We start from the raw sequence: 18,496 nt of genomic DNA on the forward strand, positions 1-18,496 counted from the left end.
TTGTGTTTTTTAAATATACAATACAAATGCTTTATTTAACAGTTGCCAACCATCGGCCAAGTAGTAGGTACCGGGGCCCAGCAGCAAGTTCAGCAAAGCTTCCGAGCCTCTTCTGACTCCAGCAAGGTCAGCACATCACTTTCTGGATGGGCCTTTGAGTTCCAGATGAGGGAGGAGACAGTGTTATCCATGAATTCCATGTACCTGTGTGTACTGTCCCCGTGAGTCTGTCCTGCCCAGCACCTTGGGGACTCTGGCCAGCGGATGGGCTGTACACAGCTTATGTCCTCCATGGTGCCGCAGCGGTATGGGGTAGAGAGACCAGTGTGTTCTTTTTTGCTGCAGGGGGAACGTGAGTTTCAGCGGACTCAGCAGAGCACGCGGACTCGGGTGCTTTCCTTCCCTGGGGGTACTGGCTGGGGCTGGGGGCTCTTCTCTGTGAGAACACCAGCAGCACCTCCTTTGCCCTCCTGGCTCCCTCGCCAGCCTGGTGACCGACCTTACCTGCCAGGATGCTGCCAGGACCCTGCCCCCCCACCAGCACATTCCATGGAAACTGGTGGTAAAGTGCCTCAGCAGGCGCTGGAGAGCCAGGCCCAAGACTCTGCCCGCATGATCACAGGTGCTGCTGAGAAATGAACTGTGACCCGTGTGCAGTCTCCGTCCCTGCCTTGGGTGGGGACAGTGTGTGTCTGCTGAGAAAGACCTGGGAAAGCTGGGAAGAGCTGACCATGAGCCTGGGACCACGAAGCACAGAAGCCCTGAGCTCAGCGGTCAGCAGTGTGGAGCAGCCTTGCCCTGGGGGACCGGAGGCTTGGTGGAGGGCCACTGCCACCACCCTCCCCCCCCCCCCCCAGCTACCTTTGCAGGAAAGCCGACAGTAGCAGAGGCAGCAGCAGGTCAGAGTGGGTGTGTACAAGGGCTTCTGCCCAGCCCCTATGGCCAGATCCCCTCGGTGGTCAGAAGAGCTCTTCCGGGGAGCACCGCAAAAGAAGAAAGAAGGATCCAGGTGCAGGCTGTGAAACCAGACCCTGGTATGGGGGGTGGCCTAGACACAGACCTGGTGGGCACTGACAGGGATCTGCTTTCCTGAAAGACAGGTGTCCTCATGACTCAGGCCCCAAGCTCCGCAGGAACCAGGAGACGTGCCCTGCAGGGTCACCTTGGAACAGCAGCTGAAAGGCTGGGGGTGGCAAACCCGGGCCCCCGGGGCCCCACCAAGAACAACTGGACACTGAGAAGTATGTGACTCCCAAAGCTTGTGGGTGGTTTCCAGCACAAACACTGGTTTATAGATATAACTTAGAGGAGGCCCAAGGCGGCACCACGAAGACTATCCCGCTGGCCTGCCCACCGGCCTGCTCTGTGGGGAGGTGAGAAGCGCATGGCCTCCCTGGTGCGCGTCCGTGAAAGAAGGTCACATGGTGATGGGGCTGAGGGGTTGCCAGGCCTGCAGGGGGCTGCACGTAAGGGTGAAAAGGCTTTGCGTAGGGGAGTGGCCAGGTCAGGCGTCCCCGTCCCCATCATCCTCACTGGCGCAGCCCTCGGTCACTGCTCTGCCCCGGGACGCCCGTCTCTCCAGGTACTCGGCCTTCAGCTGCTCCAGCTCCCGCAGCTCTGCCTCCAGCCGCTCCCGGTGGGTTGCCCGCAGCTGCCGCAGCTGCTTCATGGGAAAGGGGTTCATGTCGCTGAAGGCGATGTGCATCAGCTTCCTGAGAGGGGCACACAGTCAGCTCAGCTGTGCGGCCTGCTGGGCCTGTTCTGGGACCTTCGGACACCTTTCCCACCACAGGGGCCCTGGGCCTGCCCTTGGGGAGTGTGACTTGCAGGCAGGAAACATGAGAAGCCCTTTCCACCCAGAGAGAACTGACCCACAGGGAGGAACCTCAGAGGCACCTCGCCCAGCAGGAGGGGTTGGCAGGGGAAGGCATCCTGAAGAGGTGACAGGTGAGCTGAATTTTGAAGAGTGAATGAAAGCTGACAGGCAGAGGGGAGGTGCTTTGCAAGGTGGGGAGGTGGCACGGAGGCATTCTAACAGAAGCATGCAGGGCACAAGCCTAGAGGCAGGGCTGTTCTGGAAACTCAAATAATCTGCTTTCTAGATTCACAGGCCCGGGTGCTCAGGGAGGGAAAGGTGGGCCAGCACTGAGACTGGGCTGGGGCCGAGTGGCAGAGCACCTGGGTGACGCGGGTGAGGCCCCAGCGCGATCCTCAGCACACACACCACCTAAAGCTGCATGGAGAGTCTGAAGGCCAGGTTAAGGGGATGGATCATGAAGGGTCCAGGACTTCCCTCCAGACACCTAACCTATGACGGAGGACCAGAGTCACCGCCTGGGGGCAGGGGCAGACCCTCACCGGCTGTTGCAAATGGTCTTGGTGAAGAAGCGCAGGTACTGGTAGATCTCCAGGCTGTCCTGCAGCCGCAGGATCTCCTCCTCGTTGTACTTGAAAATGGCCAAGGCATAGCGGAACACCACCTGGGGGCACAGCAGGGGCTCAGGTATGGCATGGCATGGGCCAGAATCCCCAGAGGGAGGAAACCCAGAGGCCAGGCAGCCTGGAATCCCTGGGCAGGCTGCAGAGAGGGAGGCCTAGTGGCACAACATGGGGGTAGACACAGGAAGTGAGGGAGGCTGAGGACCCCGAGCAGGGCACAGCTTCAAAGGCAGGGATTTGGATGACGCGGGTGAGGCCCCAGCGTGATCTGGATGAAGTTCCAGATCTACCTCTGGACTTCCCCAAGACAGGCAATGCACTGCGTCTGGTGGACCTCTCAGGGCGAATACAGTAGTGTGTGGCATGGTAACACACCTGTAATCCCAGCAACTCAGGGAGGCTGAGGCAGGAGGATCAAAAGTTCGAGGCCAGCCTCAGCAACTTAGTGAGCCTTTAAGTAACTTAGTGAGGCCCTGTCTCAAAATAAAAAATAAAAAACGGCTAAAAATAAAAAAATGGCTGGGGATGTAGCTTAGTGGTAAGGTGCCCCTGGGTTCAATCCCCAGTGAAACAAAACAAAACAAAACAAAAACCCAAACTGTGTTGTTAGATGGGTCTGTGGGAGGTGGGCGTTTGTCCTTGGTCTCCTCACAGGGTCAGGGCAGGGCTTGGCCCAGACCCAGGCTCCACTCTCAGTGCAGGGCTCAGTCCACAGGAAGAAGGAAGGAGGGGTCTGGGTGACAGGCAGGGGATGTGCATCCCTGGTCATGCTGGGCGCCCTCTCAGGGAGCGACTGGGCAACCTCAGGGCGCATCTTCAGAGGCAGAAGTGCCCCTTCCCTCAGGCGCTACAGCACTTCACGATTTACAAGCCACGCCCTCAGCTGTCCCCAGCAGTCCTGCCAGGTGGACACTGTCTTCCTTTCTCCAAGGGCAGAGTCAAGACAGAGGGGGGCGGGGCGGGACCGGCTCGGGCCCAGCAGCGCCTACCTTGGTCCCCTCGTATAGGAAGGCGTCCCAGACCCGCAGGAGGATGTCACTGATCAGACTGTCTGCAAAGACCACGAGGAACCAGTTGAACGTGACGAGGGAGAGGTCGATGCGGTGCTGCCCCAGGTGGGCCATCAGCCTGGGCAGCTTCTCTGAGAGGAGGTCCTGCAGCACCCGCTGGTCCACCTGGAAGGCAGTGAGAGGGCCATCACTGGCACCCTGGGGAAATGGCCACCTCCCTTCCTCCCGGCCCCTCAGACCCAGGCTGTCCACAGCAAGCCTGGGGTGCTGAGCGGCCCTGCCCTGACCAGCACCGAGCACCTGGGGAGCTGGGACCCAGGGGCAGCTGCACATCACCTGCTGCTCCCAACACAGGCCAGGGTCACTTGGTTGGAGCATCAGGCTTTACAATGGAGGTCTTTGGGATGGCCAGTTCTTGGCCACCCCAAGTCCAGCTGACCCTCCTGGTGATTCAGAGAAACTCATGGATGAACTGGCACACCGCTGAGGTCCCCTCCAGGACCGTCAAAGCAAGAGCCGTGGGTGGAGGACAGGGGACAACACTGGCCCTCTGGGTTGACAGATATGGAGAGCAGGCCCTGGACACACTGTGTTCTTTTCTCTTTTTCTGAATATGGGAAATTCTCCATAGCAAGAAATTAAAAAGAAAAAGCAAACTTGACCCTGTGACACAAGCCACCTTAATTTCAGAGATGCTGAGACGTGGAAGTAAAGTATGGCACATTCCCAGCCCCTGCCCCAGTGAGGGGCCACCTGAGACCCCGTGCTCTAACGCCCCAGGGGGAGCCAGCTCCGCTGCCCACCTTTCTGCTTCTTCCACCCAGGCCAAGGGGTGCCGCAGCCCCTGGAACCATGAGGTAACAAGCCCCAGGCCAGGGAGAGCGAAATAGGGAGCTAGGAGGAGCCTGATCCCAGAGGGCATCAAGAAGTGAGCCACCCTGTCATTATCTGAGAGAATAATGGACCGCTGAAGCCACTCCTCGGCCAGCCTCCCTCCCACACAGTCCAGTGCAATCCCTATCTGATCCCCACCTCCCTGCTGACTTCCCAGCCTCACTCCTCTCCTGAGAGCTGTCCCTGAGCCGCCAAGGTCCCGCCCTCCAGAGATGGAAGTAGGAAAGGAGGGGAAGGAAGTACACATAGACAGAGTCCAGATTGGAGGTGAGCAGTGGGCAAGGCCGGCAGAGGGTGGGGAGGCTTGGAATGACTTTGCACTTAGGCCTCTTAACAAGCCCTAGCAGCAACTTTACTCCCATTCTAGAGCAGGCATGCTTGGGGTTCAGAGAGGTGACGTTATGTGCCAAGGCAGCACAGCAGATCAGCCACGGGCAGAGCTCTGGACCCTGTTCTGCCTGACCACAGGGCCAGAGGGCAGTAGAGGTGTAACAGGACAGTGGAGGCAGCCATGCTGCTCAGTGGACAGTGATGAGCATGAGCAGGAATGGTCACCATCACCCCCATCCTGCTGAACTGTGTTCTGAATTCTTTTTTCCAGTACTGGAGATGGAACCCAGGACCTAGCACATGCTAGGCAGGCACTCTACCGCTGAGCTACATCCCCAGCCCTTTTGAAATTTTTATTTTGAGGCATGGTCTTGCCAAGTTCCTAAGGGTCTTGTTCAGTTGCCCTTGCTGGCCCTGAACCTGCAGTCCTCCTGCCTCTGGCCCCCAAGTAGCTGGGATTCTAGGCATGTGCCACGAAGCCCTGCTGTGTTCTGAAATTTGACTGGCAAATGGAAAATTAAACTAGGTCTGTTCTTCCTCTTCCAGTGACATGATGTCACCACTGGACTCATACCAGTCTGTCCTCTGGGCAGAATCCCCAAAGTTCTTCAGGCTGGAACCGCCCTGCGTCCCAGATAAGGGATATTGGCCCACCGTGCAGGTGGAGAAATGGAGGCCGGAGATTTCCAACTGACTCACAGGAGCAACTCAAGGGCACTGTTCTGCATGGCTGCCATGTCCCCTCCCTCCCTCTCACCTGGGATGCTGTCAGCGTCTTACTGTAGTAGTCGGCTGGCAGGATGGTCTCCACGATGGCTACCAGGCACCAGAAGGCACTCTCCTCCTCCTCCAGCACCAGCAGAGCCACAGCGGCCAGCCTGAGCAAGGATGAGCAAGGTGACACGGTCAACGCCCAGCCCAGGGCCTGGTACGCTGTGGGCTCTAACATGCTGGCCGCCCTCACTTCCATGTTCTCAAGCTCTGAGACGCTGGCAAGTGTGCGAACCTCCCTGAGCCTCGGCCTCGCACTCTGTAAGGTGATAAAGAAACCCACCTCCGGGCCATGGCCCCTGAGAAGCCTGTCTTTGGTGCTGCCTGGCACACAGCAGTGCACTGCACAGTCCTTCTCTCCTGGACCACCCCCTCTCAGGAGGCTCAAGTGACACCATTGGTAAGAGGGACAAGCCCCCAGGGCTGAGCAGGGAAGTCTTCCTGCTTCTCCATTTTTGCTTGCAGGCTGCATCCAGGACCAATCCAAGTTACACTTCCCTACTGTCCTCCTTGGATTCCTGTTCTCCTAAGATGCTACATAAATACAAGGTCCAGTATTCAAAACCACCTGGGGAATGCTACCCTTTTGGGGGCTTATGATGTACACTATCTCAGAAAGCCTCTGGGGAATCCTGCAATGAGACCCTGTGTCACTTTAACCAACCCAGAGTAACTGTGGGCCATGGAGCCATATCATTGTGCCACTAGTAATGCTTCCCTGGGTTCTCACTAGACTGGATTTATGACCTCCACCTTCTTTTGAGATTCAGGACTTCTAGAAACAAGGATGAGTCTCAAAAGAAAAAAGAAAACCTTTCTCCTTTCCCAGTGTTTGGGATAGCAAATATGTGGTATGTCTGCCACCATTCTCTTTATCCATGCCCAGGACAGACATAACTAATAGATCTTGGCAACATTCCCCTTGCCGATGTCCAGAGCAGACATAACTAATTGATCAGGGCACTCTTTCCCCCTGAGTTGAAGCTACCTTAGAGACTGCCTCAAGATAGGCCTCCAGCAGCAGTTTCCTATTGGCTCTCTCTGGTCAAGACAAACTCATTACTCACAGATAGGAAAACTGAGACCCAGAAAGCAAAAGAGAATGCCTCGAGATCACAGTCGGCTGATGATAGAGCAGGAAGAGAACCCAGGAATCCCAACATCCAGCCCACCAACTCAGAGTGTCCTCAGTCCAGGAGCTGGCTGCCAGTGCCAGCTTAGAATTTCTCACAGCACACATTAGAAAGCCAGTTACCTGAGGCTGGTCCCCACTTGGGCTGCTCACTGCTCAGACTCCAGCAGGGCTCCACCCTCAGGCTCTCAGGGCCCAAGGAGGCCTGCAAAGGGGAAATGAGCCAAAGGGGAAAGAGCAAGCTACTTTGGAAGGATTCCACTTATTTTTCACAGGGAAATGGCTTTAAAATGTTTGCTCTAAATTGGCATTAAATCACCGTGTTCTATCTTCACCGTCTAAACCGGCTGGATTTGTTGCCTTAGAAGCAGGATGTTATCTTTGAGACATGGGGTGGGGGTGGGGCGTGGTGGCACAACACATGCATTTCCAACTGCTGCCGCTAGATGGCAACTCAGGCAAGTGTAAGGGGTCTGCAGTTTGGGATTCGGGCCTCCAAAGGAACACACTGCACTTTCCATAGTAGAACAGGCCCTTTCTAATACACTTAACTTTCTAGTTAAAGCAACAGCACAAATATTTGCATGAATACCAACTATCTGTGCTTACATATCAAATTTAAGTAAAAATAGCAGAGACAGAGATAGTAAAAAGTACCCTCTGGGCGTCTCCCTCTTCTTTGGCCTCAGTTGTTCCCATCTGCTTTCTAGAAGCAGCCTGTGCCACCTCCTTCCACAGGGGGAGCTTCTCTCCTGTGTGCTGATCTCAAGGTCCCCTGGCTCCTGTACTTTTTCCTGCTTTGGCACACATTGCACCCCAGAGCACCATAGCCTGTATATGGCTAATTGCTTCTCATAGAGGTCACATCGGATCAGGAAAAAATGTTTCAGGGTGGCACCAGCCCACTGCCTGCCAAAGCTCCCACTCTGAATGAGGGTGGGTTGTGGGAAGGACTGGGTGTGGGTGTCCGGGGTTGGAGCTGGCCCAGATGCCAGGCATGGTGAGGCTCTGGGCAGGTGACTCAGCTTCTCTGAGCTTCCCTGACTTGCCTGGAGAATGGGGGCACCAGTGCCCACTTCAGGTTTCCATGAGGATTAAGTGATGTCAGGTATGTAAGCACCCTCAGTAAGTTGCTTCCTACCTGACCTTTCTAAGAAATGGGAAAATCATTATTTGTACAAATCCCATGGCTTCCATTTCCCTGCACAGCTGCTCTTAAAAAGGCTTTGCAATTTTTGTTCCTCCTAGATTTCAACATGTTCACACAGATAAAAAATATACAGGCTTTTGCTCAGCTGTTGATGAAGGAGTAGAATTTCTACAGACATCACCTGTAGCAGACATGCAGAATAACACGAATTTCAGGCTTAAATTAAGAGGCATTCCTGTTGGAGCTTAGCTCTGAATTCCCAGTAATTGTACATATCCATGCTCAATTTTACCTAAATTTAGGGTGGAATAAGAGTATCGAAAACATGTGCTCTTGGGAGCCATTCAAATTTGAGTTAAGGACACTCCGAATGTCAATTCTGGGTTAAATAAATGCCACACACCACCTATTCAGAAAAAATAGAGCAGAATGGCTTTTGCAAATTTTACTCAAGCATGTGTGTGTTTAAATGAAATTGAGTCAAAATTTGCTTTGGGAAATCTTCAAGACTATGCAATTTCTATGGAGGTATGTAGTGTTCATGAAAGTCCCCTTCCACTTGTGGAGAAGACAGCCCTATGAACCAGGGCCCATCCTCATCCCCAGTCTCTCTCCTCTCCCCTGCTAATTAGACCAGAAATGGAAAGTAATGCATGCTGCGCCATTCAGATTCCTTCTTTGGGATGCAGGTCCTGGGCATGAGGGTTAAGGGCACAGGGTATAAGGTGGGAAGACTCGCTGTAGCCCACAACTTAGTGCTCCACTCTGACGACCTCGATGGGCTGTAAATGCCCCAAGAATGAGTAGGTCTGCCAAGAGGGGTGGGGCCGAAGGCAGAGTGGGGTGGGGGCCAGAGGCCCTGCAGCTGCAGGGCAGTGCAGGGGCCACATGGCCTTGGGGGAGGGCATTCCAGGCAATACTGGACGAGTGCCAGCCTGGGCTTCTGTAGCGCTGCGCCCCTGCTGGGCCATCTATCCTCAGCTCTGTCCTCTTCCTCCAGTTCCCCGAGCTTCCCCTGTACCATTTATAAATTCCGTCTTCCTTGGGCTCCTCTGCGTGGGTTTTGTATAATGCTCCCTGACCTGGCCAGGGCTGTCATATGTGAGCTGGGCCCTCACTGTACACTCCAGGGGACCACTCCTGATGGCTCTATGTGAGTGGCATCTCCTGAGCACAAATCGGAGAGCACAGGACAGGGACCTGTGTTCTGACCCATCTGTTTTAAACATGTCTTCTCACTTGCCCGTCCCTATGTGTCCAGTGAGGGCCAGCCTCCCGGGCTTCTCAGGGTTTCTGGGAGGCCCTGAAAAGTCAGCAGTGCTCTGAAGGCAAAGGGTGTGCCCGACCGCCAGAGGCTCACCTGTTCAGGCCCTGGCAGTAGCCAATGGCTGGGTTCTGCCAGGAGAAGGCCAGCAACACCCGGCGGAGCTTGTCAGGGAAGCTGGAGGTGGGACAGGTGAAGTGCTTGTTGTTGGGGAAGGTCCGGTTCAGGTCCAGCTCGATCTGGCGGGCAGCAGGGTGCTCGCAGGCCTGGCCTCGCCTCAGCAGCTCCTGGTAGCAGCTAGGAGTGTGCAGGTGCTGGACACGGAGATGGACCAGCCATCTCCAGACGCGGGGCCGGTGTTCGCGGGGCACTCCCGCCCGCAGCAGCTGCTTGAGCTCTGCAGAGGGCGCGAGCTGGCCCAGGGCCGCCCAGCGCTCCCGCAGTGGCCGCTCCACAGCGTCGAGGGCCAGCAGGTGGTGGGAGCGCACCTCCAGCACCTGGATCCTGGCCAGCAGCTTCAGGTCTTCCACCTCATAGTCGGGCACTGCCAGGAAGCCGTACTCGTCATACTCACTGCCGGGAAAGACCCACATCAGCCACACCTTGCAGGGCCTGTCCCTGGACAAGGGGTGGGTGGGGGTGCTGGGCCAGGTTCCTCCCCAGCTTCACTGAGGCTCGGCCCTCAGGGCAGGGCAGGCCCCTCTACCCCTCCCAAACTGCCCTGCTCTGCCTCCTGAACACCCGGTGAGGTCCTAGAAGTGCCTGGTACGTAGTGCCCAGGAGACCCTCCAACGACCTCCAAAGACCTCAGGCACCTGGGGCCAAGGAGCAGAACCTTTCACCAGCCAGTGAGCTCGGGGACAGAGGGGGACAGACTGCACCAATGACAGGAGGAGGTGGAATACCTGGGGGCCAGATAGCTTCTCATTTATTCAACATTTATTTGCCCCTACTATGTGCCCTGCAGGTGCTATCTGTCGATATATATATATATATATATATATATATTTTTTTTTTGGATACCCAGGATTGAATCAGAATAGTTCAACCATTGAGCCATCCCCAGCCTCTTTAATTTTTTTTTTTTTTTTAATTTTGAGACAGTGTCTTGCTAAGTTGCTGAGGCTGGCTTTGAATTCCTGATCCTCCTGCCTCAGCCTCCTGAGCCGCTGGGATTACAGGTGTGCACCCCCCGCCCCCAGCGCTGCCAGTCTTATGATCTTGCAAAGCAACAGTCAGCCTACATCTTACAGGGGCTGAGAATGAAGCTCAGAAAGATTAAGTGACTCGTCAAAGAGCAAGAGAGCCAGGTCTGCTGGGTGTGGTGGCACATGCCTACAATCCCCACAACTCAGGAGACTGAGGCAGGAGGATTACAAGTTCCAGGCCAGCCTGGGCAACTTAAAGCCTGTTACAAAAATAAATTTAAAAGGGCTGGGATGTAGCTCAGTGGTGGTGACCCTGGGTTCAATCCTCATCACCACCCCCTAATAGAGCCATGTCTGGCTCAAAAGCCCAGGCTTCTGCGGGTAAGCCACACAGCCTCAGGGACCTGTAAGCAGAGTCACACCCACGTCTGTTACTGTAACTGCCGAGTGCACTGCTCAGCCAGGATTTGGCTTATCTCCCCTCTGACCAACATGTCTGGGAGGAAGCTGGGCCAGGGCAGACCTGGGGCTCGGAGGCAGCCCTGAGGGCTGCACTGATGTCCTCGGCAGCTCTGGGCAGGGGCTGCTCCTCTGAGCCTGCTCCTGGGCGGGCACTGCATGGTGCATCTGGAGCCAGAGGAGGTCACGACTGCACAGTGCACAGTCAGCAGGGCTGGCAGCAAGGCAGCGGGGTCCTTGGTCCTGCAGCCGCCAGGCTCACCTGACAGGGCCCAGCTCCACACCGCCGCCATCAGCCGCGGCCTCACTGGCTTCCCACTGCAGCGCCTCCTGGATGAGCTCCCGCAGCAGCTCCGAGCACTCGCCAGCCTCCAACCCCGCGGCCTCCTGCAGCCTCCGCAGCCCAGCCAGGTACTTGCTCTCCACCTGGCAGTTCCTGGCTTGGAGGTAGGCACACTGTGAGGGGAGGGGCGGCCAGTCAGGTGCCCTGCTCAGCTCTGGGCAGAGCAGCCCTTCCAGCTCCTCGCCCAGCCTCCCCTTCATGGGCCTTCACATAAGGGAAAGATGGGCCTGAGTACAGGGGGAGCACGGAGGCAAGGGAAGCAGGAGAGGGCTGGGCCTGGCCTGGGGCTGGGCTCAAGAGAAAGAGAAGACGGGGCTGGGGCAGGGATGGACAGGCTCTAGTGCAGCCTGCAGTCCCATTCTGGTCTGCCCAATAGCTGTACAGCCTGTGGCAAGTCACTTAACCTCTCTGTGCCCTAGCTTGTTCATGTGCACAGTGGGGACAGCCTCAGGTTCTGGAGGGAGTAGTCGAGCTGATGAGCAAAACCCTCCCCGGGGGCTGGGCACAGAACCCTCTGCAGGGGGTGTGGCTGGGAGGGCCCTACCCTGTGCCATCTGTGCCACGGGGTGTCATCCCTCCAACACACAGCGCCCTCCCCTCAGGTCTTTCTGCGCGCTCCTCCCGGCCTTGAATTCCTGTTTCTATGTGTACAAGCCAGATGGTGCTGGGCAGGGCGGGTGACCTCTCTGGACCTTGTTTTCTGTTGCTATGAGATGGGGACGCAGAAAGCTGCCTCAGAGTACTGCCAAGACCTGAGCCGCCACGTCCCACAGGCGCACCAGGGAGCCTTGTGGCAGATGCTGCAGTCCACGGCACCCCTGCCAGTCGGCAGCTCCAAGCACTTGCCCAAACTTCCTGCTCCCCGGCTCCCACAACTGCTCCCCAACCCCAGGCCCCTGACTGCTTCCTGTGTTCTGTCACCAGTGGCCTTCTCAGGACTTCTGCTGGAGACTCTGGTCTCCCTGTGTCCAGGCCCTCTCCAGAAGCCCACCCTTTGCCGAGCAGCCGCAGCCATCTTCTCAGAACATCAGTCTGGGCCAGGATCTCTCCACTCAGACCCACTCAGCCTTGTCTCATCCTCCTCAGCTCTGCTTCATGCCTCTCAGGCCACAAACCTTTACCACGAGGTCTCCTTTCTTAGAAGGCCTTTCTGCACTGCTGGATAACACCAACTGGCCTTTAGGACTCACTCAGAAGACACCTCCTCCAGGAAGCCTTCCTTGACTTACCTTCCTACCTCCGGGCCCCATGAGTCTGTGAGTCCTAGCTGAGCTCAGCTCCCTCAATAGTCTGCACTCCCTTTGGGGCAGCAGCCAAGCTTATTGGTTTTGATGTCGCTTCCCCATAACTGCCCAGCAAAGCATCCCGACTGGGTGGCTCAAGTCAGCCAGACCACAGGGGCTGGGGAGGAAATGGACACTGTTCACAAGGGCTCAGTCCAGAGGGAGGGCAGCCAGGTAAGGAGGAGCATGAGTGGGGGTGGCCAGCAGGGGGACTGGAAGGGTGGCAGGGCATGGAGATGGCCAAGCAGCTCTCCCCTGGCACCTTTGTCAGCAGCGCCTTCTCCTTCTCAGCCACTTTCCTCCAGATTTTGGTGACCTGGTGAATCTCAGAGTTGAGGAAGCGGTTCTGGGTCCGGTAAGCTTCCATGTCATCCTGGAGAAGAGAGCACAGCATTTCAGGAGTTGACCACGGATACTTCCTGGTCCTGAGGAGTCATCCCGATAATGACAACAGAAAAGGAAACCTAAGCTGGGCATGATGACACAGGTCCCTGAGCCAGTGACTCAGAGGCTGAGGCAGGAGGATTGCGAGTGTGAGGCCAGCCTCAGCAACTTAGCAAGGCCCTAAGCAATTTAATGAGACCCTGTCTCAAAATGAAAAATAGAAAGGACTAGGAAAGTAGCTCAGTGGTAAAGCATCCCTGGATCAATCCCCAGTATGAAAAAAAGAAAAAGAAAGAAAAAAGAAAGGAAGGAAAAAAAGGAAGTCTGGAAGGACAGAACCACTCCGAGCCTCCTCTCTATCCTGCTCCCCGCAGGCTGTGGTGAAAGGGGGGCCAGGCTGGGGTTCAAGGCCTGGCTGGAGCCCTTGGAAGGGTCTCTACACTGTTGTGTTTCCTCATTTGTAAAAGGGCAAATACCAACCACCCCTGTGGGCAGTGAGAACGCTAAATGGTCACACAGATAACACCAAATGTGGGGACAGAACACAGCAAGTGCTCAGTAGTATTTCGTTTTTTGTTTTTCTTTGTTTTGTTTTTTGGTGGTGCTGGGGATTGAACCCGGGGCCTTGTGCGTGTGAGGCAAGCTCTCTACCAACTGAGCTACAACCCCAGCCCCAGTAGTATTTGTTTTAAAAAGCAATGCATTTTATCAAATATTTGTGACCATGAAGTGTCACTGTAAATATTGTTCTATAAGTTTTCTAGTCTTTTTTTGTGTGTGTGTGCTGGGACTCAAACCCAGGGCCTCAAGCATACTAAGCATGTGCTTTACCACCAAGCTGTACCCCAGACCCCTTAGTGTTCTCATAAGGGACAGGGTGGCCTTGTACTTAGGATCCTTCTGACTCAGTCTCCCACAGAGCTGGGACACAGGCTTGCGCCACCCGCCCAGCTCCAGTGATTGTTTTCAGTGATGGACAACTACACCACAAGTTACTTACAACCCTTTTCTTTCTGTTGTTTCTAAAATTTGGGCCCTGGCTGTTTTGAGCTAGTATTTGATTTTGAATAACACTGTGAAGAACGGCTCTGAGCCTAGAGGGTTCCCTCTGCACTGTCCCCTGGAAGCAGCCAGAGCCCTTGGCCGGGGTGTGCGAGAGGCTAGGCAAGTCTTGGGAAGGTTTGCCCAGGACCTGAGCTATAGCCGTGGTTCTTGGTCTTTATTCTGCCAGGAAGGATGTTCCAGAAGCCATTCAAACACACTGCGCACATCAGTCATCACTGATGAGTCGCAGGTACTCTTGCTGTGGCCCAGCCTTTCTCTCTGCTGCCCCCTGGGCTGCAGGGGAGTACCCAAGGGGCTGCTACAGAGCTGACCTTGGGCAGGCCCTGAGTGATGGGGACATGAACAGCATTTCTCATGGCCTGTGGCACTTTGCCATCAGAGACAGGCCCCATGGGCAGCCCCCAGATGATTTTGGCCCTCTGCTGGGAGGGTCTTCACTCTGGCCAGGATGGCGTCCAATATCCCTCCCAGCTTCCTTGCGACCTTCACTTCCTCATCCCAGGTCTAGAATTGTTGACAGGTATTTTCAAGACTTTGGAAATAGGGCTTTTGTCACATAAGGTGCCCCATTTCCTGCTCTAGGGAGGGCGGACGTGCTCGGAGTGGCCTGTGGTGTGAGCACCTTTGGAGCAGCAGTGGCTGGGGTGGCGACTGGGCAGCACCCTCCCATTCAGCTCGTGACCCTACCTTGAATGCTCTCCTGGGTTCAGAACTGTAGGGAGGAAAAAGACAGACCTCAGAGAAGAGAAGAGCCGCAGGACTCACCAGCAGAGTAAGGGGAGGAGAGGGCCTGGGGGGAAGCCCCTGTGGCCTCCCTGCCTTTGCAGGAAAGAGGACCCTGGGATTCTCCCTGGGCAAGGCCCTTGTGCCAGCATGGGAGACCTGGGTCCACACTGCATGCCTGCCCCTCATGCTGTGTGGCCCAGGACCAGTCCTCCCACCTCTCTGTAGCTCATTGTCCCTACCAGAAAATGAGAGGGCAAACTAGATTGCTGAGTCTTCCCAGCTCTGATACTCAAGAGGTGGCACAGTTACTGTCCCCAGTTCCCAGCTTTGATATTCAACCCCCCCTTTTTTTCCCAAGGTGGGGGAGCATGTGAGGATGCTCACTGAGCCACATTCCTAGCCCTTTTAAATTTTGAGACAGGGTCTCAATCAATGGCCAAGGCTGGCCTTGAATTTGTGAGGCCCAGCTTCCCAAGTGGCTGGGATTACAGGTGTAAGCCACCACATCAAAACCATCATTTGTGGCTGGGCATGGTGGTGCACACCTATATCCCCAGTGGCTCAGGAGGCCGAGGCAGGAGGAGTTCAAAGGCAGCCTCAGCAACTGTCACAGGTTAAGCAGCAGGAAATGCAAATACTCCCTGAGGCCAAACTCAAAGATGGGCAGATGTAATAATCACATTAATGTGACTCACATGTGCAGTTGGTTGCACCTGGCTCGCTGATGACCTAAATTCCTTAAAGATATGACCTCAGGGACACACTCAGGCTCATAGGTGAGTCAGAGAAAACCGGATGCAGCTGATCTGATTCTGAGCCCTGTGCGGCTCCACGGGTCTTGAACAGTGGGCCCCATGGACGCAAAGACCCTGAGCTGGGGCAGGGCGTGGCAGAAGCACTTCACTATGGTCACTATGCACACAGTCCAGCTCATATGCGTTTGAAAGCTCTGGTTTTGTTTTAATCCCAAAGACTCTGGCTTCACACTGAGGGATTCCAGGTCTAGCTGGTGTGTGGTTCTTCAGTTTCTGCTGACAGGGAAGGCAATCTGGGTTGCAAGTTCACTTCCTTTTACCTCCTAACAGCCCTTCAGAGGCAGCATGGAACTTTCCACGGAGGTGAGAGAACTTGCTCCAGGCCATGCAGCTAGCGAGAGGCAGAGCCAGGACTCCAACACTAGCCATCTCACTTCAAAGCTGGGCCGTGAGCCTGTTCAACACGCCCACTGCTTCTCTTGGAAGCTTCCTGTTTCTTTTGCTTTCTTTCTCCCGCTCCTTCCATTCCTCAGTTCCTTGATTCAGGAGCACAGGACTTTCCAAGGTTATAGAGGCGGCAGAACATGTGGCTCTGAAGGGCAGCACTCGGGGCAAGCCTGGCCCTGGTTTTATATGGCTGCCTCTAGGAGCAGTAGGCCTAGAAGCACCTATTCCCAGTCTCAGGCTCCTGGGGTCCATGTGGCACCTGTCATTCCCTCTAGACAGGAGACTGCAGCCCATGGCAGGCATCACAACTCAAATTAAGTTCCTGTCCCCGGTGCTGGGGCTGGTCCCCGTGGACTGGGACAGCTTGGGGAAAGGGACAGGGACGGAGCAGGGGAAGGCAGGGTGGGGCAGGGAAGACGGCAGCAGCTAGAGAGGCAGAGAAGCTGGGAGGCGGAGCAGGCCGCAGACGTGAGCTCCCCATTTCAGGAGTCTGGGTGAGCTTCTTTACCTTGTCAGCCTCAGCCTTCCCATCTGTAAAGTGGGGTGCCCGAGCGTGACTGCCTCTCATAGGGCTGGTGCAAGGATAAAATGAGGCAATGCAAGTAAAGCAGGCAGCACTGGCACAGGCCACGCCATCGATCCCATACGCAGAATGGTCACGAACCAGCCACAGTCGGCGTGAGTACAGGAGTACTGGGAGAGGCCCTGGGGCGTCAGAAGGGCACCAAAGAAGGCCATCCAGGCCGGGCCCCAGACTTCGCTGGTCTTGAGCTTTTTCATCTCTAATCTGATAATCAGAGATGCCCACTTTTCTGCAGCCCAGGTCACCATGAAAGGGTCAAATTGTATCCATCAGCATCTACTTCCGGTACAGATGCTCGGAGGGAGAGCCCTTCTCCACCTTGAAAACCATCAGCCGCCCTCCTGGGGCCCAGGGAGTGGGGGGAGGCCTACCTTGAGGTGCTCCATCCTCTCCTGCTGGCCCAGGAAGTCCCTGTCGGCAGTGCTGAGGGGCTGGTCAGGGGGCCGTGTGAAGTCCTGGGTGACCTTCTCCGAGAGCTTGCAGATGACCTGCTGCTTGGCCTGGTTCTTGTCCATAAGCAGCTGCACGTGCTGCTGCAGCTCCTGCACCTGCTGCTCCCGCAGGCTGGCCGTGTGCACCAGGCTCTCGCGCTCCTGTTCCAGGGCCTCCACCCTCCTGCCCAGCTCTGCGATCTGCCGCACTTTGTGCCGCACCAGCTCCAGCCGGTCCTTGTCCTCTGCTGCTGCCAGGTACGCGCTGGATGCCCTTTTCTCCTGCTGGGCGGCCTCCAGCGCCTTGTGGAGGATCTTCACCAGCTCCTGGGCAGGGAGAGGGCGCCATCTCTGAGTTGGGGGAAGCTTCTCAGGTGCCAGGGGTGGGCACATGTTGTCACCATCCTACCAACCCTGAGAGGTACCTGGGCATCTTGTCCCATCTCTGTCCAGCACAGTGCTGGTTGGGCACACAGCTCCCCAGCAAAACACCACTTCCTAGGAAGTCACAGGTGGAGGTGGCCAAGTGACTATTCTGCCTAAAAGAGGAATGAGCACTGAGGTGTGTAGGCACCTTCTAGGTCACCTTTGAAATCACTAGACACATGTTCCTCTGGGCCAGTGCCCCTTCCTTTCCTTCCGGCTGGAAAATGGCAAGAATGAGAAGTCACCTCATACCCATAAGCTGAGGTATGAGGACGGCAGAGCTGCCCCCTAGCACACACAGCTGCTCACCTACCTCTCCATTCTATAGTGCAAGAGAGAAAGAACTCTGAATACTATGGGCTTCTTTGTTATAGCAGCTGAATCCATAATCTGACTCATACATGCCCATTTCAGGGATGAACAAACTGAGGCCCAGGAGAGTAGAGTGAAATTCAATCTTGAATCATGCAGACTCCAAAGCCTAAGCTTAGTCAGTAATAAAACCAGGGGTAGCAGCTACGTGGCACAAAAATATTACTCTTCCCTCTCATCCCATGGCAGATATTGTTAGCTAGGATATTCTTTACTGCAATGCCGTATTGAGGCCTCACAATCCTTTTCAATATAGCATCACCAAGACAGCATTAGAGAGGAAATACATTGGCAATTCCCACACAAAGTTGCCGCAGTCTGGCTGGGCACAAAATCACGAGCCACTCACAGCCTTGTAGATTCAAACAGCAAGTCTTTATTCCCGAACTCTCACCGGCACTCTACACGCACGTTCTGGGGGAAATCCACTGGCACTCTACATCCCAAATACTCTCTGAATCCCGCGAGAACTCAACGGGAACTTAAGGAGCGGGCAGGCGCCTGAGGCAGCAGGATACTCCCTATTCCCAGCAGGATACACCCTAAACCTGGACCCACCCTAATCCAGCAGGATCCCCCCCAAACCCGGATCCACCCTGGTCCTTGAGCAGGGTCACCTTTCTCAAACATTCATGCAATGTCACTGCAAATGACCTGGGTCCAAGGCAAGCCCATTTCCACAATGGAGAGTCCTTCCTCTAAGCAACATGGGGTAGGCTGACAAGGAAATTGCCATGCGTCATTCCTACTTAGCTACGGCTCTCAGCACAAAGACATGCACAGAGGACCTCATTCAATCTTTTTGTAACGGGCCCCTGAGCCCACTGAATGACACTCATAGGGCTGGTATAAGGGAGTGCTAGAAAGTACAGAAAAAACAGGCCTTGATTCCCTCCTCAGCAGCTGTTCACGTGGAAACTCAAGGTCTGCTGCTCCCCTGGCTTCCAGCCTTAAGCTCTTAGGACTTGAGCCTGTGAATTCCTCCAGGGCCAGGGTCAGGATGCCAGCAGCCAGGCAGCCCCGCAGCCAGGCCCACAAGCCATGGCCTTTTCTCAGTGATTATATCCACTGTGCCTGTGCCAAA

At 55.5% G+C, this 18,496-nt stretch overlaps 1 protein-coding gene across 5 annotated transcripts in view; it reads right to left on the bottom strand.

Annotated features, from left to right (window-relative positions):
• Tbc1d2 (TBC1 domain family member 2) overlaps positions 1–18,496 on the bottom strand; it is a 48,508-nt gene continuing 30,012 nt past the window's right edge. For 3 of the 5 annotated variants that reach the window (XM_027930872.2, XM_027930873.2, XM_027930875.2), the window contains 8 exons: positions 16,555–16,941; positions 12,486–12,596; positions 10,860–11,053; positions 9,087–9,563; positions 5,431–5,551; positions 3,429–3,614; positions 2,359–2,480; positions 1–1,712 (listed from right to left, as the gene is read on the bottom strand). In XM_027930872.2, the coding sequence (XP_027786673.2) occupies positions 1,505–1,712; positions 2,359–2,480; positions 3,429–3,614; positions 5,431–5,551; positions 9,087–9,563; positions 10,860–11,053; positions 12,486–12,596; positions 16,555–16,941 (1,806 nt within the window). In that variant the 3' untranslated portion in view covers positions 1–1,504. Of the gene's footprint in view, positions 1,713–2,358; positions 2,481–3,428; positions 3,615–5,430; positions 5,552–9,086; positions 9,564–10,859; positions 11,054–12,485; positions 12,597–14,359; positions 14,385–16,554; positions 16,942–18,496 lie in introns of those variants that run through there. The other 2 variants (XR_003582133.2, XM_071600768.1) reach the window with 2 other exon arrangements.

Source organism: Marmota flaviventris, chromosome 13 (genome assembly GCF_047511675.1).
Source record: "Marmota flaviventris isolate mMarFla1 chromosome 13, mMarFla1.hap1, whole genome shotgun sequence".
Taxonomy (NCBI): domain Eukaryota; kingdom Metazoa; phylum Chordata; class Mammalia; order Rodentia; family Sciuridae; genus Marmota; species Marmota flaviventris.